We start from the raw sequence: 25,450 nt of genomic DNA, 5'->3' as shown, positions 1-25,450 counted from the left end.
ACTCCATACTGTATGAGGTTCGGAGGTCCAGACTGGCAGAATGGCTGAAGGAATGGGAATTGTCATTTACTGAACAGCTTATCTTGTGCCAGGCACTCTGCAATGCGCCTCACATATATTACAGCATTTAATCCCATGCAACACACCTGTGAGGTAGAGATTGTTATTTCCATTTTACAGATAGTGAAACTAAGATTAAGAGAGGTTGTTTCCAGCTAGAAAGTCATGAAGCTGGGATTCAGTCCCAGTGTGGCCGTCTCTGCCTGTCACACCACATGACTCCCCTAGGGCCCTCCTGCCCAGTAGGAAGCTGGAAGAAGCTCTAGGTGTGCATGAATATGGCCAGGGTGAGACTCTGGCAGTCAGATTTTGCCTGCTTAGAGAGAGGGAGATGTTTGTTCCCTGCACCTGGGTATAGGTTGCCACTTTGAGATCTGTTGCTTTAGCCCTGTCTCTGAGATGGTTGAGTAGCCTGTCTCTTCTCCTTGGGCCTCATGAAAGACCTTTGTTTAGTCCTCACATCATCTCTAGGAATTTTTACATCTTCTACTACATCTCTTACGTGCACTCTCAGAAACGGGGCAGCCTGCAAAGCTCCAGTATACACACCCCCTGCCCTTTGGAAAAGGTCCTGGCCAGAGTCAGAGAACGCGATGTTATTACTCCTAGCACCTTAACTCAGAACACTCTTGGCAGACTGCTTGGTTGTGAGCCTACTTTTACTTTCCATTTCCTTGTCCACAACTCCCTTTTCCTCTATGTTCTTTTGTAGGCGGTCTTCTAAACAACGTGGTTCTTGCTTTTGGTTGTGACTTGAGGGATTTTTTAATATATAACCGATCCCACCCAGCTCTCTGAGGATGGTGACTTCTCTTAGTATGAGAGATGTGATCTAGGGGAAAATGTACCTTGACTTTTATAATGCAGGTCTCGTTGGGGTATTGATTTGTGTGTGCTCTTGGACATGTATCTGTAGAACAATGAATCTAAGCAAGATACTTCTATGACCACCTTGTATGTATGTGCATTATGTCTTAAGCATTTCAAAGAGGCAAAATCTTCTGTTTCTTATAATACCCTGTGAGGTAACTAGAACAGGCTCAATGACCCCAGTTTACACAGAGAGAAATTAAGTCAGAGAGTGAGTTCAGTGGTTTGTCCCAGATCTATGATAAGAGAAAAGTTAAGCTTTTCATCAGACTTCAGGAACATATTCTTTTCCAGCAGAAGCATTTAGGGGTGCCCAACACAATCCTGGATGCCATTCCAGGGAGACTCTTTGGGGCCCCCTTCCTACCCTGTTCTATCACAGGTAGAACTCTCTTGGTTGCCGGACACAGTCTAGGACACAGAAACTCAGATGGTCCCCAGGCCTGGACAGTGAGGTTGGGGTGCCCCCTTAGGAACTTTTGTATACCTAGTATGCCTCTGATAAGCATTAGGGGAACTCTCAGCCCTTTAAGTATCAGATAAAAGTAGAAATCTTATTATCCCAAACTCCTCCCAGTACTTAGGTCATTTTTTGGATAGGCTTTTTCAGTTTAATGAAGCATGGCTTTTCTTTCATTTGTAAAGGGTTGATCATCTCAAAGTGAATTTTCCCAGTGGGATGCATCTGTACTGATGTTTATGTGACAAAGGCAGTGCTTCCCCCCTCCCACAGAAATTACTAACTTGCTGACATTTACTAACTTGGTAACTAATCAAGACCAGAAGTCAGCTCCTTGGTATCTCACCTATAGCAGTTAGCCTTCCCATTCTGTCTGGGTAGCATTTCTGTTGGAGGCCAAGGTCATCTGCCTGGTCAGAGGTGCTTTCTGACCATAGCTCTGGGAACCAATGGTCTAGCGAGAGATGCTTTCCAATGTTAAAAGAGGCAGAAAGCCCCTTAATGGAACCTGGGCTTAGGGCCTGGTGATTCTACCAACCACCTCGTTGATACTGCTGCTCACAGAGCCTGCCATGTCATCTGTGGTTTCTCATGCCCACCTTTTCCCAAACCTGTTGCTTTCCATTTTGGGACTTGAACATTGAGGACATGTAAACCCTAGGGCAAGTCTTTTCATTGAATGATTGAATTTGGGCTCCGGTAGCTTCTTCAAGCATGCTTTCCCTGGCTTCAGGCTTTCTGTCATCCCATTCTCATTGTCACCAAAGGCAGGGTTAAGAAAGCCCCAGAGTGCCTTCTCCCGAGGGCAGCAATGGTGTCAGGGCCAGCAATTCTTGGAAGGTTAAGCATGTCTCATCCAAAACAGGTGATGAGCTCATCTTCTTGGACCCTCACACAACCCAGACCTTTGTCGATACTGAGGAGAATGGAATGGTTGATGACCAGACTTTCCATTGCCTGCAATCCCCACAGCGAATGAACATCCTGAACTTGGATCCTTCTGTAGCATTGGTGGGTATCTGAAGGTTGGATGGGCCAAGATATGTCACCCTGTTATAGATTGGTTCGCTAGGAGTTATCTAGGTTGCTAGGTGGGGTGGCAAGAATATGTTCTCTTATCACCCCCATGAGAGGTAGTGTAGTATAGTGGGTAAGGAATGGACTTTGAAGTCAAACTGCTCGAGTTGGAATCCAGGCTCTGTCACTTATTAGCTACGGACTTAGGGGGACTCAGTTAACCTATTTGAGCCTTGATCTTTTCATCTGTAAAAAGGAGGAAAATAATAATTCCTTCCTTGTAGGGTTGTTGCGAGGATTGCATGAGGTACGATCTGTGTAGAGCACTTAGCACAGTGCCTGGCACATAGTAAGCATTCTATAAATGTTAGCTATTATCTGCATTATTATCTTTCCCCCTTTTCCTGCCTTCTTGCCCTCTAATAATTGCCGCCTGGGCCTATGGAAGAAGGTGGAGCCTAGCTAGGGAAAGATAAGGAGACAAGCCCCCCTGGGTAGACCATGCCCATTTTTCTGTGCACACAATCCAGGAAGTTGAGGGGTTTTTACCCCCCTGGAAATATGTCTGTTGTCTACACGCACTGAAGGGCCATCTTTTTGTGAAGTAACCAGTGGCCCCGAGGCCCATCTACATCTCCTTTTCTGGTTTAACCCAACTGTCAGAGCACCAGTAACTGAGAACACACAGTCTTCCTCTTGGTTTGAACCATTATTTCACCATTGTAGGATGGCTCTGAGAAGGAGGCTGATTATTCTCTTTATTCTAATAGCTATTTTCTTAAGGTCAAAGCCACCTTATTAAGTAGATCCTCTAGCTAAAAGTACTTCTTGACTTTTGATTGCTGGCTTATCTGTGTACTGAACATAATGGAATTAACCCCACACTTTGGAGACTGCCTTCAAGTTACTATATCTCAAAACATGAGAGGGACGGGGAGGGAAAGGGACAAGGAAAAAGGGAGATGGACAGAGAACTAGAGGCCGAGAGAAAACGAGAGCGAGCAACCGAGTGACACAGAGAGACACAAAGAAAGAGTGGGGGCATGTGTGCGCACACATGCACTCGAGAGTGAGCATTTGCACAAATGTGCGTGTATTGCCTAAGTAGGGCAATAAGCCCCGCCAATCTTCCTCTGTATCTCTGGGAAGACATATCCAAAGAGAGTGGTCCACATCCTAATTCTGGGCCCACAACTCTATCTTCTAATACCAAAGTCCTGCCTTGCTTGGTACCTCTGACCAATTCTAAGCTGTGTTCTTTTGCTTCCTCCTCCCCCTCATCACCAAGGGATTTTTCTGCAAAGAAGAAAAAGATTTTGATAACTGGTGTTGCCTTGTTCAGAAGGTAAAGATGTTTGTCTTTTAAAAAATGAACGTTACTTTTTTAAGACTGTTTTTCATAGTAACACAAACCTAGTCTGATATGACTTTATAGCAAATAACAAAGAAATTATGAGATGAGAATTTTGCTTAACTTTTGGGGAACTGAAGTAAAATTTCTGTTTGAAATATGCTTAGTATGTCAAGTGAGCACTTACTTTTAATTACTTAATGTTTCATCTGATTAAGCTAACGAGTCATATGAAATACTGAGTCATAAAATATTCAACTAATCATCTACCTCTTTAACCTAAAACATGCCAATTTCATGTAGCTCAGCCTAATACTTCCTTACTGTTTATAACACTGAGGTGGTTGAAGAAGCTACACTACTTCTCTATTCGTTTAGCGGTCCATTTACGGTTTAATACATCCTATCATGGTTTAGAGGGCTTGCTTGTTTATTAACTGTCTAATTAATATAAGATATAGACACACTAGGGAATCCTTAAGTGGTACAATTGGTTAAGCACTGGACTACTAGCCAAAAGGTTGGCGGTTCAAAGCCGCCCAGAGGTACCTTGGAATACAGGCCTGGTGATCTGCTTCCAAAAGGTCAGAGCCTTGAAAACCCTGTGAAGCAGTTCTACTCTGCACACGTGGGGTCACCATGAGTCTAAATCAACTCAACAGCAACTACCAACAACGTAGGCATGCTACCACTTAAAGGAAACGATTTGCATAAATCCTTGTGAATACTAAAGCGAATTATTATTTCTTTTTGTATCTATTGTGTAAAAGGGCATTATTCTCTGGCTTACCAATCACTGTATCTGCCTTCCTCAGTCTCAACCTCTAACACGTGCCTAATATACGGAAGACATTGATAAATGTTTATCGGAAGAATAAAGGGAGATCACAGGGGGTAGTTTAAAGAGCTCTGGATGGGGGTAGCAAGAGACATACTGTTCTATCTGTAAAACAAAGGGATTGCAAAGATGGGAGCCTAGAGCCCTTTGTAAATGTAAGGATGGAAGATCTGTCTTCACAAGTGAACAAATAATTAACACTAGTGTCCCCATCTGAATCAGAAACCCCAATTAATAATTAGCTGAGAGAGAATAGAGAATTATTTTCTAAAGGCAATATTTACATTTTAGAATGCAGTAAAATTGCATTTATATCACATTTAAAGTTAGAATGAGAGTTTTCTGATAAGACTACCAAAACCAAACCAAACCCTCTGCCGTCGAGTCGATTCCAACTTATAGCGACCCTGTAGGACAGAGTAGAGCTGCCCCATAGAGTTTCCAAAGAGCGCCTGGCAGATTTGAACTGCCGACCCTTTGGTTAGCAGCCATAGCACTTAACCGCTACACCACCAGGGTTTCCCTGATAAGACTACGTCACTTAAATTAGAGCATATATCATAAATGTTGGACTAAAACTGAAACCAAGCCAAACTTACAACAGAATTCTCTTGGGACAGGTTCAGTTTGATTAACCAACATTTTCTTTGGACCAACACGTCAGGAACATCTCGCCCCTAAACTGAGGTGGGCCTCTACAAGTGGCATGTGGCCTGAACCTCACAATGGGGCATGTGCAACGAGTACTGGCTTTCCATCAGATACTACTCCCTCCAATGCCCTTCCTTCTGGACTATCTAGAATTGAAGGGGGCTGGTCCTCTGATGGGTCAAGTAGGCCATAGGCCGTACCTTTCAACAGCTAGACTATTCTCTTAGGCTTTGGGGTCATAGATTGCCAAATAGATAGAGGTTACAAAACAGAAATGTAGTGAATCTCCAGTGCTTACAGCTGTTTCTGTGTCCCCTCAGGAAATTCTAAAGGAGAATTTAAGGATGTTTGAATTAGTTCAGAAACATCCCTCACACTGGCCTCCCTTTGTACCTCCAGCCAAGCCAGAAGTGACAACCACTGGGGCAGGTAAGCTGTTGTTCAGGGGCAATTGTGGCTTATGCTTTCCATGGAAAAGAAATTTTCTGCTCAGCTAGACTGTTCAAGGAATGCTATTTCTGAGTGTTGTCATCTTCTGATGAACTAATATTTAGCAATTTCAAGAATGGTAATATAAGAAAATAGGTCCAGTGCTCAAGTTCTACGTAAAATCAAATGACTTGAATCGCCCCCCTCCCTGTTGGGTTCAGAAGAAAAAGCCAGAGGCCATGGGTGATTCAAAGGCACCTCAGAGGTCGTGCAGAGCTTCAGCCTCATCATCATGAATAGGAGTATGTAACAAGTCCAGTTATTTGGATTCTTTATGGAGGATTGCTAATACTTGGCAGTGCTCCTATCTGTAAGTTTCCTCCAGACATGTTTTTCTTTAGCAAAGTGATTTAAAAATTCACAGTCCTAAGCTACTGAGTAATGTACTAACTGCCTCAACCTGTCAAACTTCTTTCTCTTTTCTGTATTTTGATAGAATTCATTGATTCTACTGAACAACTAGAGGATTTTGACCTGGAGGAAGATTTTGAGATTTTGAGCGTATAGAAAAATAGTGGGAACTCAACTCGGAGATCTGTCTTCCATCTGGCAGCACACGAACATAACTCATTACCGACAACTTTTCCCGTCAGCAAGTGCCTGATAGCCCAACAGCATACAAACTCAGTAGCGATCATGACTGAGCCAATCACCGTTTCTTAGAAAAGAAAAGGAAAGCCCTTCCCCCGGAAAGAAATGCAACAATCGTGGAGCCCAGGAGCAGAGAAATTAGGAGGAGTCCATTGCTTGCCAGCTTGTCGTACACGGCTACAAGAAGTCTTCAGTAACTGAAAGGCGAAGATGGACATCTGGAATACAGACAGCAGTTCTCATCTTGCCTCAGACACCAGCAGATGAGAGAAACTCACTCAGTTTTCTTCACCCTTTCAGGTGTGACTTCTTTTGGACTAAGTACTAAGACGCAATCTGTTCTCTTGCTCTAATAATAAAGTGACCAAATCAGGGAGAAAAAAACAACTCTTGTTAAATTATTTGAATGTGTATTTTAAATAACCACAATTGGTATCTGAAAGTTTGTCAAAGGAATTATGTCAAATGTACCCTTCTTGATCTCCTTCCTATTTGGGGGAATCTTCTTATTAATTGATGGGTCACTGTCACTGTCCTTTCTGAAACTTTGTCAGAAGTCACCCTGTCCTTAAATCATGATTGCTTAAATCAGGGGTCAGCAAACTTTTTCTGTAAAAGGCCAGACAGTTTATATTTTAGGCTTTGCAGGCCACGTGGCCTCTGTCACAACTACTCAACTCTGCTGTTGTAGCGCAAAAGGAGCCATAGACAACGTGTACATGAATGAGCGTGGCTGCGATCCAATAAAACTTTATTTACCAAAAGAGGTGTTGGGTTGGATTTGGCCTGTGGGTCGTACGTTGCCAGTCACTGACTTAAATTGTTGACTTTTTGTTTGTTTGTTTGTTTGAGAAATTAAAAATAAATTGTGTTTGAATTATACTCCATTTTGGTTGATGGCCATATTTAGAAAGAATTATTCATGTGGTGACATTTTATCTGTGCATCAAATACAACTCCAAACCACTTAAGAACTAGCAACTTACTAAGTTTTAGAACATTTACATATCAAGTTTTCTTTGCTAACCACTCTCCTGTGGGGCTGCACCTCAAGTCCCGGTAATATCTTCCTATTTTCCTTTCCTTGCTTTCTTAGCTTGTATGGATTTCACCTCCTCCTCAACCAAGTCCCGAGGAAGCCTAGAAACTGGGGTTTGGAAGCTAGCACCAAGCCATTTTGTGGGTATATTTAGGAATATTAAAACATTTGGTTCCTTATATTCCATGCTTTTCTCTTTTTTAGGAGGTAATTTTTTTTAATACATTCCAGGGGTTCAAAACTCAAAAGGTGCAAAATGGTATTCAGTAAAATGCCTCTCCCGCCCACACACCAGTTTCCTTCCCTGAAAGCTCCCAATGTTATTAATTTCTTGTTTGTCCTTCTGGAAGATATATTTTATGCTACTAATCTTCAGGTGAGGCACTCTGGTGGTGCAATAGTTAGGCATTTCAAACTCACCTTAGCGGCTCCATGGGAGAAAGACCTGACAGTTTGCTCCCATAAAGATTACAGCCAAGAAAACCCTATGGGGCAGTACTGTTCTGTCATATGGTGTCGCTAAGAGTCAGAATCGACTCAACGACACCCAACCACAACAACCTTTCAACCTTTAGGTTAGTAGCTGATCGCATACTGCTTGTGTTAACCAGGATCTTTATATATCTCTATAATATACGTGTATATATTATAAACGTGTAAAAAAATATATTTGATTTTAGTGACTTAAACATTTTTCTACTTTTGACTTATCTGTAAATGATTCTGAGGTGACAGAAGTATGGAAACTCCTTTCTTGAGCTCTAGCATATGCTGGGGATAAAAGTAGTTTAGGCTTATTTAAAGCAGGACTCTTTAAGTCCTTTTGACTTTGAACGTTTTCTAAATTTTTTCCTGCCTCAATCTTTTGTTATAGAACTTGACTCGCAGCAATAAGAACCACCAAGGCTCTGAGGGGGACTCATGAATTGTGGTGTGAGTTGGGCTTTAGAAAAATTTTCATCAAAGAATGTCAAAAGAATCAAATGTTCAGATTTAATTCCTTTTATTTGCTATGTACAAAGCCAGCACCATACTTATTACTCAAATAGGAGGTGAAAGTAACAATAATTCAGATTATGATGATTATGGTTTGTCTGTGTTGGCATGGTTTACATAATACTTAAGGAAATAAAATCACCTGGAAGGAATTGCCTCTTGTCAACTTAGCTAAGAGTCTTCTGGGAAACTCATAATTAAAAGAAAATGGTTAAAACAAATCCCCCCAAACAGAATACAATACACTTTACGGCCAACTCGGGCTTGCTTTAGGTCTGCTAGCTGCTAAAGAGAGGAGTGTGCCAGATTTTTAGGAGGTTTTAAAAATGTATTAAAATAGTTTAACAGGCTATCTGTGAAAGAACGATTGAATGAACATTTTAATGGGAAGTCTCTAACAGCCTCAGAATGCAGGGGAACCAATACACTGCAGCTTCCATTTGCCACAAGGCACACATCTGGATGGCATTTGGAATAAACAGGGACTTCTGAGAATTTGGGACAAGGGATTTACCTTTTTGTTCCTGGAGTCAAACGCAAAATTCACACCTCTTTACCTATCCACTCCACCACCCTCAGCCCAGGAAAAAGGGCTGTAGCTCTCTTTTCCTTTAATGGGCTTGGCCACATTTGTTGCATCCTCCGCTCTACTTTGGACCAGGCCAAGCCCTCTCTGTCTCTGACTGGTGAGACAGCCAATAAGGAGGAAGTGATTTGTCTAGGACCATCTGAAGTTATGAGCGCCTCCTGGCTGCTGGCCTTCAAGCTTCCCTAAGCAATATGGGGGCTCTCACTCTGGAAGGAGTCACAGCTCACTCTAGGCTACTGGTGGGTACCTCATTCTAGTTCTGTTGCCTGCCTAGCACAGGGGGTCTCCTTGAATGGTTAGGGCTTGGCTGATGCAGACGTGAGCTATCCATGAATGTTCAACCAGACAATTATTATTTTAATTGTGGAAACATGGGATTCTGGTTTAATTCAAATTACGTGTGGTGACCCCTGGACATGAAGACGCGACTTATTAGATATTATGAAGAGCTTTCTGATCAAGACAGTGAGGAAAGCTAACGGTCTAAGAGAGTGGTGTCCCAACAAGTCTTTCTGAGGTAGCCACGAAGAGTCATGCAAACATCCAAATTAAGGGTAGCACCAGTTTGAATGAAATGGGATAGCAGATCTCAGTGGGGTGGCCTCATCTGTTGGGCCTGAGGGTTGGGGTAACCAGAGTCCAATAGTCCAGCCCATTTGAGACTCCAGAGTAAAACTTGACAGATGGACAAAAGGGTCTTCCTTCTTCAGATCATTCAGGTTTGTGAGGTGACCGCTGTGGGGAGGAAGGGAGGGCAAGGGGCAGAGTGGGAGGCGCTGCCTTACAGACTTTTCATACACACCTGGCAGCGGCTGACCCGAGTATGGAGCTGTCCGGCTTTCAGTGTTTCAGACACAGGTTCCTCCCCAAACTGCTGCCTCTCCTCCACTGTCGTCAGCCAGAAGCTGTACTTGTTGGCAAAGTAGTGACAAGTGCCCCGGGCACCACTGCACTCGATGAAAGGAGTGGCCCGAAAGTCCTCTAGGCAGGAGCCAGGTGAGACCAGGGACTGGCCTCCACCCTCGGCCCCAGCAGCAGTGTGCTGAAAGAGATAGCAGGGTGGTGTTAGAGCTGTGCCTGCCAGAGGCTGGCATGGGGAGACGATGGGACACTTGGCTACTACAGGAGGATGTGTGCTTCTGTTTCTAAGCACTGGTTCCTTGGTTCATCTCCAGTATCTAGCCAGGAGACCAAAAGCTCAAAAGCTGTATTTTAGGGCAGGGGCTTCTCATGCTCCCTCATAGCAGCCTCCAGAGCCAGGAGGGCCCCCTCCAAGCTCCCTAACTAGTTGCTGTTGAGTTGACTCCAACTCATGGCAACCCCATGTGTGTCACAGTAGAACTGTGCTCCATAGGGTTTTCAATGGCTGATTTTTGTCAGAAGTAGATCGCCAAGCCTTTCTTCCAAGGTACCTCTGGGTGGACTTGAACTTCCAACCTTTCAGTTAGCAGCTGAGTGCATTAACTGTTTATACCACCGAGGGACCCCTTCCCCCAAGCTCCCTAGTGCCCTCCTAACTCATTATGCATGGGCAATGGCTACATCTAAACCTGCGTTTCTCAAACTGCTGTATTGGAGGTGTGTTAGGTGTCAAATTTTTTCCCCCATGGACATATAAATCTGGGGAAATCTGGATTCAGTAAGTTCCTGAACTTGAAATTTTTCTCAGAGCTTATTGTCTAAGTGTATTGTATGCTAAGCTGGGGAAAGAACATGCAATACTTCACAAAATGGTGAAACCATAGATGCCCCCCCAGCATACCTCGCAATAGCTCTTACTCTGAAAATACCCTTATTAGAATTACTTTGATCTTCAACCTGTACCCCATCTTTTAGGGTGACATACAGTGTTTATTTGAGACCGGGTGGCATAGTGGTTAAGAGCTCAGCAGTTCGAATCCACCAACCACTCCTTGGAAACCCTATGGAGCAGTTCTACTCTGTCCTGTGGAGTCACTACGAGTCAGAACTGACTCAACGGCACCTAATAACAACAACATAGTGTTTGTTACCTGCTGAGTAAAAGTGGCCTCACTGTATTTGACCTCAAAGTCTTGGTGGGCCTAGCTTCAGAGGGCTCCTTCTGCACGAGATTTCAGGATTTTTGCATCGGTCCCAATCCTGAGCCTAGAGTCTCCAGTCACTTTACCCATAGACAGCAGCCCCGTCTCTCCACACCCCTGCCATGCTCCCTTCACCTTAGCTGGACCTCAGAGGTGGGGAAGAGGTTATTATCTGGACCTCAAAGGTGGGGAAGAGGCCTAATGCACACCCAGGTCAGCAAAGGGCCAATGCCCGATTTGGACACACAGGGAAACTTCACTTTGCAGAACTCTGGCAGAGTGAGTCTCCATATAAGTGACTTTTCCCGATAACTGACGCATCCAAGCTTTCCTCATTTTGACCCTCGGATAGTAAACTCCCTAAAATGAACGACACATTTCTCTGCCTTATTAAATCCAAACGCAGTGTATTTTGAACTTCACAAGATGAGTCAGGGTTGTCATCACGAAAGCCAGTTTTTGTGTCAGGTGATTATGCAAGGGCCTCATACCAAAGGCCATAGTTTATAGGGTTCTTAGACTTACTTGCATTAGTTTTCTCCCTCTTTTCTCCATTTTAGCAGGCATGTCTCATTACTTCAAGATGCCTTACTAAGCAGTCCAACTTCCCACCCTTTCACATTTTCAGGAAAAATATTCTAGTACATTAGAATTATGTGTAAACTAAGAGTAAAGAGGTTCTGAACAAAGGCTTAAGAGGTCTCCCGTGAGCTAAGTACATGAGATTTAGCACATGGCTTTTGGTGGAAGCACACGGGCTTTTGTTTCTTATTCCCTGGTCTTGGTGATAAACAGGAAAGAATGCTAGCAGAGGTGATTCTGTATTATACTGGGATAAATTGCCCAATTCACAAACACAGGGCAGAACAAGGAAGTACCTTACTCCACGCTGTGGGTTGAATTGTGTCCTCCCAAAAGATATGTTCAACTCCTAACCCCCAGTACCTGAGTGTGACCTTATTTGGAAATAGGGTCTTTGCAGATGTAATCAAGATGAGGTCATCTTAAATTAGGGTGGGCCCTCATCCAATGACACGTATTCTTATAAAAAGATGGAAATGACGCAGACACAGAGGGAAGAATGCCACGTGACGACGGAGGCAGAGACTGAAGTGATGCATCTACAAGCCAAGGAACACCAGGGACTGTCAGCAGCCACCAGAAGCTTAACAAGGCAATGAAGGTGTCTTCCCTAGAGCCTTCAGAGGGAGCATGGTCCTGCTGACCAGACTTCTAGCCTCCAGAACTATGAGAGAACAAACCTCTGTTGTTTTAAGCCACCCAGTTTGTAATACTTTGTTATGGTATCATAACAGGTAACTAGCACACCCAGGTAGGCTCACTAACGTGAGGAAGTCTGAAGCTTTGGTAATTGTTCAAAGATACCCCCTCACTGTTATACTCCTGGCCTTGTATCCTTGGTCAGAAATGCTGCCCTGAGGATTCAGGGTCATGATCCTTGGATTCAGCAAAGCAGTTCAGAAGAGGCAGCGTATTTCAGGGAGTATATGATGGTTAATGTTATGTGTCAATTCGGCTAGGCTATGATTCTCAGTGGTTTGGCAGACACTGCGTAGTCATTTTCCATTTTGTAATCTGATGTGAGCAGCCAATCAGTTGGAGTGGGAGTTTCCTTGGGGGTGGGGCCTGCCTCCAGTATATATATGGATGTTCTGGCAAAGCTCATGCTCACTCTTGACCCTGCAATCTTCTCGTCGTCTTGATCTCCAGTTCTTGGGACATAAGCCAACAGAGGTCTCTAGCCTGCTGCCTGACCTGCAGATTTTGGGTTCATCAGCCAGCAGAGGTCTCGAGCCTGCTGCCTAACCCACAGATTTGGGACTTGCCAGCTGCCACAATTGTGTGAGCCATTTCCCTGATGTAAATTTCTCCCTCCATATATCTATATACAAACCCTGGTGGTGTAGTGGTTAAGAGCTATGGCTGCTAACCCAAAGGTCGGCAGTTTCAATCTACCAGGCCCTCCTTGGAAACTCTATGGGGCAGTTCTACTCTGTCCTATAGGGTCACTGTGAGTCGGAATCGACTTGATGGCAACGCGTTTGGTTTTTGGGTTTATATCTATATATACTTCACTGGTTTTGCTCCTCTTAGAGAACCCAGACTAAGACAGGGTGTCACACTGGTTTTCCCTGGGAGTTGTTCTGGCTGTAAATCTGACCTTCATCTGATGAAATATCCCCAGATATTCACTGGATCTTTTGTGAGGGACTGTTAACATAAATGAGTCAAAATGGCCTCTGTATATTGCCCCAAAGTTATTTACTTTGTAGCAAGCTAAGGCCTGTTAGCCCTTAAAAGCCTGCCAGTGCCAAACTCAAATGTGTGCACACATCTAGTTGTTTTAAAAATAGCCGAAATAAGTAGATTTTTAGCCACTTAGAGCCTGCCTGTTTAACATACCCCATGAGACTACACCCAACATCTGCTAGCCCTAGATAAGATAAAACCTTGTCGTTATAAGGACCCTAAGGTGCTGCTGCCTTCAGAGTTCTCTGATCCACAGATTCCCCACCTTGCTGCAGAAAGACCTCACCTAGGGACACCTAAGCTTCCCCCCTTCTCCCCTTCCCCAGGGTTTGTCATGCTCTCTTCTCCTTCTGGTGGCTCCCTGCGCCCCTTGCCTTTGACAGACCTCCTGCTGTGAGGGACCACACCCTGCATGTCTTGGTCCCAATAGCATGGTCATCTTTTTCCTTGGTCAGTCCTAAATTCCCATAAACTCACTCCTTGGGCTTACAGCTGTTCTAAGCTCTGTCTTAGCAAGACACACGGCACTCCTGGCCACCGCCTTCCCACCAAAATGGAAAGGTAGCAAAAATTCCAGCAAAGACATAGAGACACTGAGACTCTAGGGAGGAGATGGCAGTGGCTAGAGGGGCATGAAGAATGGGCAGAATGCTGGGGCATGCTGTGCCCAGTCTGACCAGTGTGCATGAGGCCCTGAGTGGGGACAGCCTCTCCCTCACTGCCCAAGCAGATCTTTTTGTGTTTCTATCTTCCCTTGGTGGAAGCAAGCATAAAGATGTTAGGGTCTTTGGCTGTGATTCACAGATATTCTTACCCTGAACCACCGGGTGCAAAGTGCTTCCTTTCACCATACCCACGATTACCTGGCATTGATGCAGAACTGGGCTTTCTGGTCTTTAGCCAAGCCCAGGCCAAGCACTTTCCTCCCTTTCAAACTCCCTGCAGGTCATATTATGACTGCTATGTCCCTTGAGGCTACGAACCAGTCCGATGAATGCTCCAGAGCTCCCTGCCCACTGCTTCTCCACTGAGGGAGAAGCAGTGCCAGGTCTTACCATGAGGAAGGAGTATCCGATCCAGAGGCTGCGCCAGCCCAGGGGGCACTGTGGGATGGTGATATCCTGGCTGTGCACAGCAATGGCTTGCGAGGGTGCCTCACACACAGAGCAGCGGCTGATGTACCGGGGAATCTGGGTCTGGCCGACGGGCATCATAGGGATAGGGGCAGTGGTGGAGAGCCAATAAGATTTATCATTGCGCCTGGCATAGTGGCACACTTCATTGATGTTGCAGTAGATGAAGGGCATGGTGCTGAAGCGGGGCAGGCAGGAACCAGCAAACCCTGGCAAGGAGAGAAGGTGGGAGGGGCAGGTAAGTTCTGGCCGAGGGGCAGGGCTGGAATTATCTCCAGGGCCACTAGGACTGGACTAGATGGTGGTTTGAGTTTATATCCAACTGCATCTACGAGACCAGGGTCCTCCTCAACACTCTACACATGCTGAAGTCTGTTGATCAAATCCTCTTTTAAATGAAAAGAATCTTTTTAATAAACTGAATAATGCCTCCCTAATTAATCTGTTTTGTAAGACCTGCATTGAATAGACTGCATCTAAGAGTCAGCACACCTGTAGACTGTACAATTAATTCCTGGATAATCATCATTGCCCTGCAGGTCCTATTATTACTACTAATAATCTCTCACATTTAACAGATGCTTAATAGGTACCAAACATTGTCCTAAGCATTTTACATTTGTGATTCATTTTATTCTTACACCATCCTATGAGATAGGTGCTAGGATTAGCCTTGTTCCATCTCGGAGGAAGCTGAAGCTTAGAGAAGTTGAATAACTTGCTCAGGGTACAAGGTGGTAGAGCAAGGGTTTGAACCCAGATCTGCTTGACTCCAGAGCTGGGGCTCGTAATGTACTCACTATATAACAGTGGGCCCACCAAGGGGTTGGAGGTTGCCTCTTGGTCCCTGTGGGGACAGATGGCCAGGGCTGGCTGCCAGAGCCAGTACCTACCCAGGTCCTGGTTGTGGGCTTTCTCCTGCCCCTCCACGAACAGCAAGCTGTAACCCACCCACAGCTGGCTCATCCCGACAGGGCACAGGGGCACCTGCTCCGACTGGCTGTGCTTCACCAAGGTGTAGCCCACGTTCACGGTCTGGCCAGGCATTCCAGGCCTCCCAAAGGGGCCCTGCTTCCCTGGAGCTCCTGAGAGGGAGAGAGCATAAAAGCAGTGAGCCTGGTGCCACCAATAATATCAGCTACTCGCTGTGTGTCAAGTATTGTGCAAGACACGTTCTATACATGAATTATCTCACTCAGTCCTCAAGACAAACCTGAGATGGTACTATTACTACCCCAATGTGTAGATGACAAAACTGAGGCTCACAGGTCACATTGCTAATAAGTGGCAGAGCTGGGATCCAACTCAGATGTATCCTAGCTGCAGAGTTCCTTTTAACAAGTACGCTACCCTGCTTTCCTCCCACAGCCACCTGGCCCTGGACTCTGAGTGGAGATGAGGGGCAGAGTGAGCTACTTTTCAGGCCCAGCCCTGCAGGCCTCTTAGAGGAAAACGTGTTGTTGTTCTTATTGGGTGCCATTGCATTGATTTTCAACTCATAGCAACCCCATGTGACAGAACAGAACTACCCCCATAGGGTTTTCCAGTCTGTAATCTTTACAGGAGTAGATCACCAGGCTTTTCTTCTGCAGAGCTACTGGGTGGGTTTGAACTGCCATCCTTTCAGTTAGCGGCCAAGCACTTAACAGTTGCGCCACCAGGGCTCCTAGGGGAAAACTAACAGCCTGAAAACTGAACCAGAGGAAAAAGCAGAGCTAAGATTAAAACCCAAAAGCAGTTACCAAGAGTTGACTCCGACTCATAACGAACCTATGTGTGTCAGAGTAGAACTGTGCTGCATAGGGTTTTCAACAGCTAATTTTTTCAGGAGTACATCGCCTGGACTTTTTTCTGAGGCACCTCTGTGCAGACTTGAACTCCAAACTTTTGGTTAGCAGCTGAGCATGTTAAGATGAACCATAACCCATTGCCGTCAAGTCAATTCCACAGTGGCAAAATCACGCTCTCCTCTCCTGCCCATGGCAGACATGCCTAATCAATCACAACACTTTCTCACGGAGCCTCAGAACTGTTCTCTTCTCAGGACAATTGATTAGCCATCCTGGATGTAAAATGGGAGCTAAGTAGCAGAGGTATGAGTAGCAATACCGTACCTCAGATTCTGTTATCCCTTGAACCACCCCCCTCCCATCCATGTCAGAATCCCTGGGTAGAAACAGGGAAGTGCAGGGCAACAGGCCATGCTATAATACGGAGTCACAGCTCTTAAGAGCTGGAAGAGAACCCAGAAAAGGATTTGGAGCAGTCCTTTGCCTTCCAGAATGTAGAGTACCCTTTCATAGGCTTAGAGGGTGGTGGTGCATGAATGGGTTACAGCCCAGTTTTCTAGCCTCCTAGTGTCCAGCTGTACCACTAGGTTTATTAATTCTCAGATTTGAGTTTTTGACTCCTCAAACCTCAAGTCCTTACAGAAACCCTCTGCCCCCTAGCGCTGACATCACCAGACCTTCAAATCCTGGAGGGCCTTGCAGTCCAGGGACACCAGGATCACCAAGAACCCCAGGTGGGCCTGGGAGCCCACTGCGGCCATCTTTGCCAGAGATGCCAGGTAAACCTTTGGAACCTGCAAGGAGAGAAGGTGCACAGAGCATACTCAATGTGAAGAATCCTGAGGAGCCCATTCCAGAGAAAGGGGCCTTGTGTATCATGTCCATGACTCACCAGGAGAGGGCGAACTGGCTGTCAAAATTGGTGTGCAAACTGCGACGCAGGCAGGCTGAAGCCAGCCTGGACTAGCCCTTAGCTCACGACCTAAGCATCTCTGGGCTGGGAAAGCACTCTGAGCCCCTTGACACCATTTTCTTCTCCTATCCTCTCATCCTCCAAGGAACCCTGGGAAGTGCGCAGGGCAACTGCTACCGTCCCTTATCAGGAATGAGGTGCCCAGAGAGGCAATTAACATACTTCAGTTACTGCAAAGCTAGGATGAGAAGCCAGATTTCCTGTCTTGCAGCCCAGGGCTTTCTCCACTGCTTTATGTTGCTCTTTATCTGCCACCCGCTCCTCCCTCCATCTGCTCAGCAGCACTTAGAGAGGGACAAACATCAGGAATAGCTCCCATGCTCTGTAGGCACACTGTCTGCAGCCAGGTGCAAACACTGTCCTGCTGGCGCTGCTGATCCTTCTCTTCCTGCCGAGAAGCTTGGGAGCTTCATGAAGGAACAGAGGAAATGCTTGTGGAAGGTGCCCCCTTGAAACAGGTTCCAAGCTGCTTGCTTCAGCAAAGGCCATCTCGGCTCCCCAAGAAGCCCCCCTCTGGCATTTCCCTCACCTTGTCGGCCTACAGGACCTTGAACCCCAGGGTCCCCCACAAGGCCAGGGATGCCATCGATGCCTGGTAGACCCAAAGGTCCAGGGGGAACCTGGATGGCTTCTGCGATTGGTGTTTGCCCAGGAACACCTCGGGGGCCAGAAAAGCCTGTGGGTAGGTGGGGAAAATGAAAATGTCAGGCTGAGGCCAGGAGGAAGCCACGGGGAGGGGGGGTCCCAGTGCCTTCCTTTCTGCCTAGCAACCAGAAGCTCTCTGCCCTTCCTGTTAGTCCCCACAGGATAGCCCTCACCACCCTTTATACAACGCCCTCCCTACCCGTGTATCTCCTGAGTGGATTGGTAGCTTCTTCAGGGCATGGACTGTGTCATATTCATCTTGTCTCCTCTGAGTTCAGCCTGATATGTGATAGGCAGTAGGGAAGTGTTTGTTGTAGATATGGCAGGCTGAGCCTTTGCTCAGGACTGGGGCAGGTGGTTTGTTCACTTACTGGTCAAAATGCAGTAGCAAGGACACTGAGGGGATGTGTCCAACCCCAGAGGTTCAGTTGGCATCACAGCCTAGGATCCCAACCCCTGACAGCTGGCTTACTAATGGAAGCCAGACATGCCAGTTTGCTTTCTAATTCATTGAACAACTAAATGCCTACTACGCACCAGACCCTGATACACTTGACAACAGAGCTGTGATTAAGACAGGCCCTTGTGAAGATTATGGTCTAGACATAAAGATGGAAAACACATAATCTGACAAACGCCATAAACTTACTGCAAGTTGTGAGAAATGCTATGAAAGAAACAGATAACGTAGTGACAGTGGAGGACGGGGAGCCAAGGCGGGTGTGAGGTGGAGGAACCTGCTTTAGAGAGGGTGATCAGTGGCCTCTCATAAGAGGTAACATTTAAGCTGAGACATTTAAAGCATTAGAAGGAGCTAGCCACTTAAAGAGTAGGGCATGAGAGTATTCCAGGAGATAGAATTAGCATGTGCAAAGGTCCTGTGGCAGGAACACAGCACCAAAGGGAGAAGGCCAGCAATGAAGATTAAGAGGAAGGCATCATAGAGGGCTTTGTGGACCATAGTTTATTCCTTTGACAGGGAAGCCATTGAGTGATTTATGTTTTTACAAAGCTCTCTTTGGCTGCTGTGTGGAGAAATGATTGTTGGGGAGGCGGGAAGCTGGGAGACAAGTTAGCAGACCATTGCAGTGATTCACATGAGACATGACGGTGGCTTGGACCTAGGTGGTAGTGCTGGAGGTGAAGAGAGGTGTGTGGATGCGAGGCACTTTTAGGAGGTAGAACCCTCAGGACTTGCTAATGGATTGGATGTTTGTAGGGGGTGGTGGTAAAGGATGGTTCTTCATTTCTGGATTGAGCAAATGGGTGGCTGGTGATTTGAGCACAAACTCAACCCCCACGAATGCAGAAGTATCACAGAGAGGTGAGGTCAGTGGCAGGATGCGTGGCAACAAAGCACCAGTGGCCTTTAGTCCTGGGAGCTGATGGAGGCAGGAGTCTCCCCAAAGTGGAGAAACCTCCTCCCCAGAGGAGCTTGATCTGGCTGCTTCAGGCATCCAGGCTTTCTTGGTGAGGTGAGCAGTGGCTCCCAAAAGAATCTTACCCCACACCCTTCCCTCAAGCTCAGGGCCAGCCCAGCACACGCTCTCAACTCACCTCCTGGCCCTGCCTTCCCCTTCATCCCGGGAAGTCCTGGGTCTCCAGGTGGCCCAACCTTGCCTGGAGTCCCCATGACGCCAGGCTCACCTCTCATGCCTGGCAAAGTCCAAAGGTTAGCAAGTCAGTGTCTGGCATGTTGGGGGGAGTGCTCTGAGAGTGGGTGGAGGCGAGGTAGGGAAGAGTATTATCAGCTGGTCTCTCTTCACAGGGCTGCAGGAAGGGGCCAGCTCTGACCATGGAGTGGGGAAGGGCCCACCAGCCAACCAAGCGGCCATACCTTTCAGTCCTAGCTCTCCAGGGAGACCAGAGAAACCTGGGATTCCTTGGTCTCCCTTGGGCCCTTGAGGGCCAGGAATTCCAGGGAAGCCAGGGTTTCCAGAGTCGCCTTGATCCGAGGATGGCCCAGGGGGACCCCGGGGCCCAGGAGAGCCTGGGCGGCCTAGGGATAAGATCAGTGATGAGGAGCAGGTGAGCAGGAAGTGGCCACTGATAAAGGCCTCAGGACTGAAAGGAAGCCACAGCCACAGCCCACAGGCAGAGAATATGTCTGTGGGATCCCAGAGCCCAACCTTCCGAAAACAATGCAGTCAGTTCCAGTCCCCTGCATCCCTGCTGGGGGCAGTGATGCGAGGCCAAGCAGGTCGATGCATGTCCAGCAACAAGGACTCTGCTGGACTGTATACAGGGCCTCCCCAAGCTCCAGGCCAAAGGTCTTGGCCATCCCTCTTTTGGGCTTCCTGTCTTTACCTCGTTCTCCATCTAGGCCTGGTCGCCCGGGGTCACCAGGCTGTCCTGCTATGACTGAGGGCAAGGAGATGCCTGGGGCACCAGGGAGACCAGCAGGGCCTTGGACACCTGGAAAACCTGCAAAGAATAAATAAAATGGGCTGGATGGGCTTTGTGTATCCAGGAGAGAGAGGGCCAGTTCTCTCAGAGAAAATGGAAGTTCACAAAGAGAAAATGGATGCTGTTAGGTAGGCGCCAGACCAGAGAACACCAGCAGAGGGCTCCTGTCCCCTTCACCCCACCTTACTTCTCAGCAAGCACGCAGACACAACTGACAAGGGCTCAGGGACACCTCCTCTCCTCCCAGCAGGAGCTGCTTTCTATTTGGGTAGAACTGGGGAAGGTTCAGCTCCCCAGTGTCACTGGCAGCAGATATATTTTAGGCAGTAGCAAATTTCCCCCAAATCAGAAAGAAGTAATGACTGCAGTACTTGGAATTTAAATTTCCCCAAAATGTTTTTAGACCTATTGTCATCATCAAAACACATTTCTTAAGTTAGCCTGTTATGTTTGATGCTGCACAAAGAAAATTACAGATAGTGGTAGGGCACAGGCTCCAACCAGTCAGAACAGACACCATCCCAATCAAAATGGAGGCCAGCAAGGGCCTTGTCTCCTGGCATCTTCTAGAGATAGTGGCAAACTGGAAAACAATCTTTTATAGATAATTCACGATATTAGCTGAAGGAATGCTTTCCAGGAAAGTTACCTATAAAACGAATTTGTCTGTACTCTATCTCCTTTTTTGGCAAAAGAGAATAGCCATTTATTAAAGTAGATACAGAACACTTGTTTGCTCAAATTTTAATACTGCTCTACATGTTTTTTCTGTTTGTAGAACTATTTCTACTGTAATATGTTCAAAAACAAAAATTTCAGCAGATTACATAAAATTTATTTAATATTCATATGCCAAGTACATAGATGATAATCCTGATGGCAGAATACATCGAAGCTATATATACAAATGTGGAAGTTCATATTATCCATCTAGCATGGGGACAAATCTATTTTATGCTTTCTAGATGATATTCAAATGAAGAAAAATAGATTCAAATTGATAAGCTGTTCTGATGGTTGAAATTCTCATTTTTTCTTTGTGACAAGAAAGTTCAAAAATATTACTGTTGAATTTTATTTTTTTGTGGCAAGAAAATCCAAAAATATGTTGAACTTCTCATATTAGTCTAAGAAGTAAATCCATGAAAACTTGTACAGGAAGACAGTAAACTGGTTCAATTCAGGTGTTTTTTAAATAGCTCATGATCTAATTAATTGACTTCTGAAGAAATGTAAAAAATACTTTTGGAGAAAATACTCTCAGTTATCCAGTTATTTAGGTCAGGAAAAAAATTAAAAAAGAAAAATTAGTTGTGAAGCTGCATGATGCTATTTATAGCATGGTCAGTTATATCTTGGTGAACCTTTGAAGAATTTTTCTTTTTCATAAAGGTTAAAATCTGAAAAGAAAGACATATTATATGTTTTTCTCCTGAAAATATAGCTTTATACGTATATATATAATACATAAAACCAAAACCCAACCTGTTGCCATCGAGTCGATTCCAACTCATAGAGACCCTATAGGACAGAGTAAAACTGCCCCAGAGAGTTTTCAAGGAGTGCCTGGTGGATTCAAACCGCTGACCTTTTGGTTAGCAGCCATAGCACTAAGCCACTACGCCACCAGGGTTTCCAGAGACCCGATAGGACAGAGTAGAACCGCCCCATAGGGTTTCCAAGGAGCACCTGGTGGATCGAACTGCCAATCTTTTGGTTAGCAGCCGAGCCCTTAACCACTACACCACCAGGGCTCCATATAGAATATATTAAAAACCCAGTATATAGAGAAGCTAAAATTATGCAAAACTAATAAACAAGACAGAGTAAGTGTGGGCCCCAGAGAAATTATAAAAAGTTCCCATGGCAGTTTTTGGAGTCTCCTCTTTCCCTTACCTGTTTCTTGATTTTATAATTGCACTGGAATAAAGATACTACTAACATCAAGTAGTGCAAAAAGCTCATGTTTTTCTGTAATTAAGAATAAAACACTATACACTGAGCTCCTGTTAAGGATGGAAAAAATAGGGAAATAGATAATGGTGAATGTTCCACAACCTGATAAACACAAGTAAGGCCACTGAATTGTACATGTGAAGAACGTTGAAATGGCAAATGTTTTGTTACATATATATTTACCACACACACACACACAATAAAACACTTCAAATGAGTAGATGCAAAAGCAAGATGCATTTTTCCAACTCGTTCCAGTGTTAAAGCATAAAAACCCTAAATATACAAATGTACCTTCTCAATATTTAGTGAAAACATGAAAATTAATGGCATAATTTACAGTTTAGATAAAGATATTGTAAGGACAGGGATTGCTCGATGGCGTTTTTTAGGGGTAAATCTACTTTTTACACTGACTTCCATCAGCAATTCAGAGCTAGGTTCCGATTGGGGAGGTATGATACTTGCTGTATTTGTAAATGGATTGTATTAATTAGGTATTGAGAGGAAACAACATGTGTAAAGAATAATCCAGATACAATGAACACCTATGTTCCCTCCACCAATTTCAGAAAAAGAAGCTAGTGTTACCCTTTGAATTTCTCTGCATGCTCCTCAGAGATCCCACCCTATTCTCTCCCTCTCAGAGGCAAATAATAAAATAAAACCATTGCTGTCAAGTCTACTCCAACTCGTGGTGACCCCACGCGTGTCAGAGTAGAACTGAGCTCCATGGGGTTTTCAATGGTTGTAATCTTACAGCAGTAGATCGCCAGGCCTTTCTTCTGTAGCACTTCTGGGTAGATTTGAACCACCAACCTTTTTTGTTAGTAGCCAAGTGCAAATTGTTTGCGTCACTCAGGGAGCCACTCAGAGGCAACCATGCCTGAATTTTTGTTTTCATCATTCCCTCCCTTTTCATCATAATTCAACCACGTGTATTTGTAACCCTCAACAATATATTGTTTGCTTTTGCTTATTTCTGAACATTTATGACTAGAATTATATCAAATGTATTCTCTGCAGCTTGCCTTTTTGGTTGTTGTTGTTCAACCGTAAGTTCCTGAAATTTACCCATCTGGACATGTAGTGTTGACTGTCTTTGTAATTGTGACTTTATTATGTCAGATAGCTAAAGCAAATGAATAATTTAATGCCCAGACATTCATAGTCAGGGTTTGAAAATGGAAAAGGAAATGCCCTTGACTTTCTATCTGTTCCTCTTTATCTCCTGTGAAAGAAACCACACAGCTCCCCCCCAACCCCCGGCAGGCTTGGGCCCTGCTTCGAATCCTTCTTCTGGAGAAGCTGCTGGCTTTCAGAAAAAAAAAAAAAACAACAACAGGTTGGTTCAGACCAAAGGAAAGAGTAAACACAGAAACAGCAGATGCACCAATTCAAAATGCAGCAGGAAATGAAGTAATGTTTGAATACAGTTCCTGGAAAATACGCGCATTACACAAGCACGCATATAAACAAATAAAGTATGGCGGGCTCTCAGGGCCCAGAGCTACAAGGTACAGAACATTTTACAAATATGATTTTCCAGGTAACCTGTAATAATATAGTAGTCAATACTTCTTGAGCAACTATTACGCATCAGGCTGTGCACTAAGTGTTTTTACATAAATTATCTCATTCCTCATTGATTCCTCATATATCCTACAAGGTAGGTTCTCTTATTATGCTCACATTACAGAAAAGGAAAACTAAGGGTTCATTTGGGACAGACGGATAAGTTCCTTGTTCAAGGCCATATCGGTAAGTCAGAGGCGAAACTGGAATTTGAACCCAGCTGGTCTGACTCCAGGACCCACCCTCTTAACCATGCCGCTATGCTGAATTCATTACATAGAGTGAGATGTATATGGGTCTTCAGAACATTCCTAAGGAAAGAAAAATAATCAGAATTTATCCCTGTGATTTGACAGGTGGGAAACGGAGGCTCAGAAAAGGACTTCAGGCATTGTGTGAGTCAGGGGCAGAGATTAGGGTGGACCCTGCTTTCCAGAAAATCCAATAAATACCAGTGTGTCCTGTGTGCCTGTCCTGGGGAGACATTTGTCCTCTTAGTCATGGGTTCCTTCTAGCAGCCACAGTGTTTTCCCAGGGCCCAGGCCAGTGCCATCTACACTAGACACTGAGCAAATTCTGTCAAACTTCTCAGTAAATGGACAAGCCCTGTTCCTCAGGACAATTAGGCCCAGGCTCTGCCCAAGAGAACAAGAGAGGCCCTGAGGTTAATAAGGAAGAGTGGGAGTGAATTTGGAGGCTAGAGGCGACTTGTTACTGCTCTCTGACACTCCTCGCAGCCCTAGGCACAGCCTACCCTCTTGTTCGCCACAGGCGGTCAGTCTTACTGGGTTCTGACACTCCCAGAGATGTGAAGACATCCTGTGAGCCACATAACCCAGGTGACCCCACCCCTGGCTCCCTCAGCATCTACAGACCTGACTTGAGCGCCCTTACCTCGGCCACCTTTTTGTCCTCTCACACCTGGTTTCCCTGGGGCTCCAATGCCAATTCCTGGAGAGCCTTTTTCCCCTTTGGGGCCAGGCAGGCCAGCAGGCCCAGGCACACCGGTTATACTGGGTCCTAGGAGGAGATGCAGAGGGAGGGGGATAGAACTCAGTGTGGGTGAGGCCCTCAGGCCTAACTCACTTGCCTGGGGCCTGAGAGGGAGGCCTGCCCAACAGACACCAGAAGTCTGAGTACTGAAATAACAGGAAGAAGAGCTTATTTGGGTAGGGCAAACCCTACCCTCCTTCCTTGCCACATCAAGGGACCCCCAGTTGGGGGGCTGGCAAGGAGATCTATGAGTCCAAGCATATGGGATACACTTCAGTGGAGAATTCATGGCTAGCCAGGCTTCTGGAAGAGCTACTGCCCTCCTTCTCACCCTTGGGGCTCGTCCTTACCTGGAGTGCCGTGGGCACCCTTAGTTCCTGGAAGCCCATTTAATCCATGTAAGCCAGAAAGTCCAGGGAAGCCTAGGGGAGAGAACAGCAGAAATGGCTTCAACAACTCTGAGTCATAAAGGGGCAGCAAGTGGTAGCAACCTATCCCCAAGGGCACCGCAACATTCTCATTTTAAAAGTTATGGTCTTTCCTGAGGGATTACCTAGTATCCTAAGGGAGAACAGACCACCTCTCAACTATAGCCCCCCACCCTAGATTTCTCAGGACATTTATCAGAGACTAATGCAGCATCAAAAGTAGCGTAATAGCTAATTAGATATCTGTAAGAACTCAGACTGCAATG

At 45.5% G+C, this 25,450-nt stretch overlaps 2 protein-coding genes across 5 annotated transcripts in view; one reads left to right on the top strand and one right to left on the bottom strand.

Annotated features, from left to right (window-relative positions):
- Positions 1 to 7,219, top strand: part of ATG4A (autophagy related 4A cysteine peptidase) — a 63,070-nt gene extending 55,851 nt beyond the window's left edge. For all 3 annotated transcript variants that reach the window (XM_049873264.1, XM_049873266.1, XM_049873265.1), the window contains exons 10-13: positions 2,256 to 2,401; positions 3,696 to 3,752; positions 5,568 to 5,676; positions 6,173 to 7,219. In XM_049873264.1, coding sequence (XP_049729221.1) covers positions 2,256 to 2,401; positions 3,696 to 3,752; positions 5,568 to 5,676; positions 6,173 to 6,243 — 383 coding nt within the window. In that variant the 3' untranslated portion in view covers positions 6,244 to 7,219. The remainder of the gene's footprint in view (positions 1 to 2,255; positions 2,402 to 3,695; positions 3,753 to 5,567; positions 5,677 to 6,172) is intronic.
- Positions 7,220 to 8,346: 1,127 nt separating this feature from the next.
- The window catches only part of COL4A6 (collagen type IV alpha 6 chain), a 358,879-nt gene continuing 341,775 nt past the window's right edge, over positions 8,347 to 25,450 (bottom strand). Inside the window, exons 37-46 of one of the 2 annotated variants that reach the window (XM_049873259.1) lie at positions 25,107 to 25,178; positions 24,658 to 24,783; positions 20,134 to 20,250; positions 19,664 to 19,825; positions 19,384 to 19,482; positions 17,711 to 17,857; positions 16,886 to 17,002; positions 15,312 to 15,503; positions 14,341 to 14,627; positions 8,347 to 9,993 (exon numbers count right to left, since the gene is read on the bottom strand). In XM_049873259.1, coding sequence (XP_049729216.1) covers positions 9,733 to 9,993; positions 14,341 to 14,627; positions 15,312 to 15,503; positions 16,886 to 17,002; positions 17,711 to 17,857; positions 19,384 to 19,482; positions 19,664 to 19,825; positions 20,134 to 20,250; positions 24,658 to 24,783; positions 25,107 to 25,178 — 1,580 coding nt within the window. In that variant the 3' untranslated portion in view covers positions 8,347 to 9,732. The remainder of the gene's footprint in view (positions 9,994 to 14,340; positions 14,628 to 15,311; positions 15,504 to 16,885; positions 17,003 to 17,710; positions 17,858 to 19,383; positions 19,483 to 19,663; positions 19,826 to 20,133; positions 20,251 to 24,657; positions 24,784 to 25,106; positions 25,179 to 25,450) is intronic. The other variant, XM_049873261.1, reaches the window with a different exon arrangement.

The sequence above is a fragment of the Elephas maximus genome, chromosome X (genome assembly GCF_024166365.1).
Source record: "Elephas maximus indicus isolate mEleMax1 chromosome X, mEleMax1 primary haplotype, whole genome shotgun sequence".
Lineage (NCBI taxonomy): Eukaryota > Metazoa > Chordata > Mammalia > Proboscidea > Elephantidae > Elephas > Elephas maximus.
Note: the sequence above shows the minus strand (reverse complement) of the source record. Positions and strands in the feature narration are given on the sequence as shown.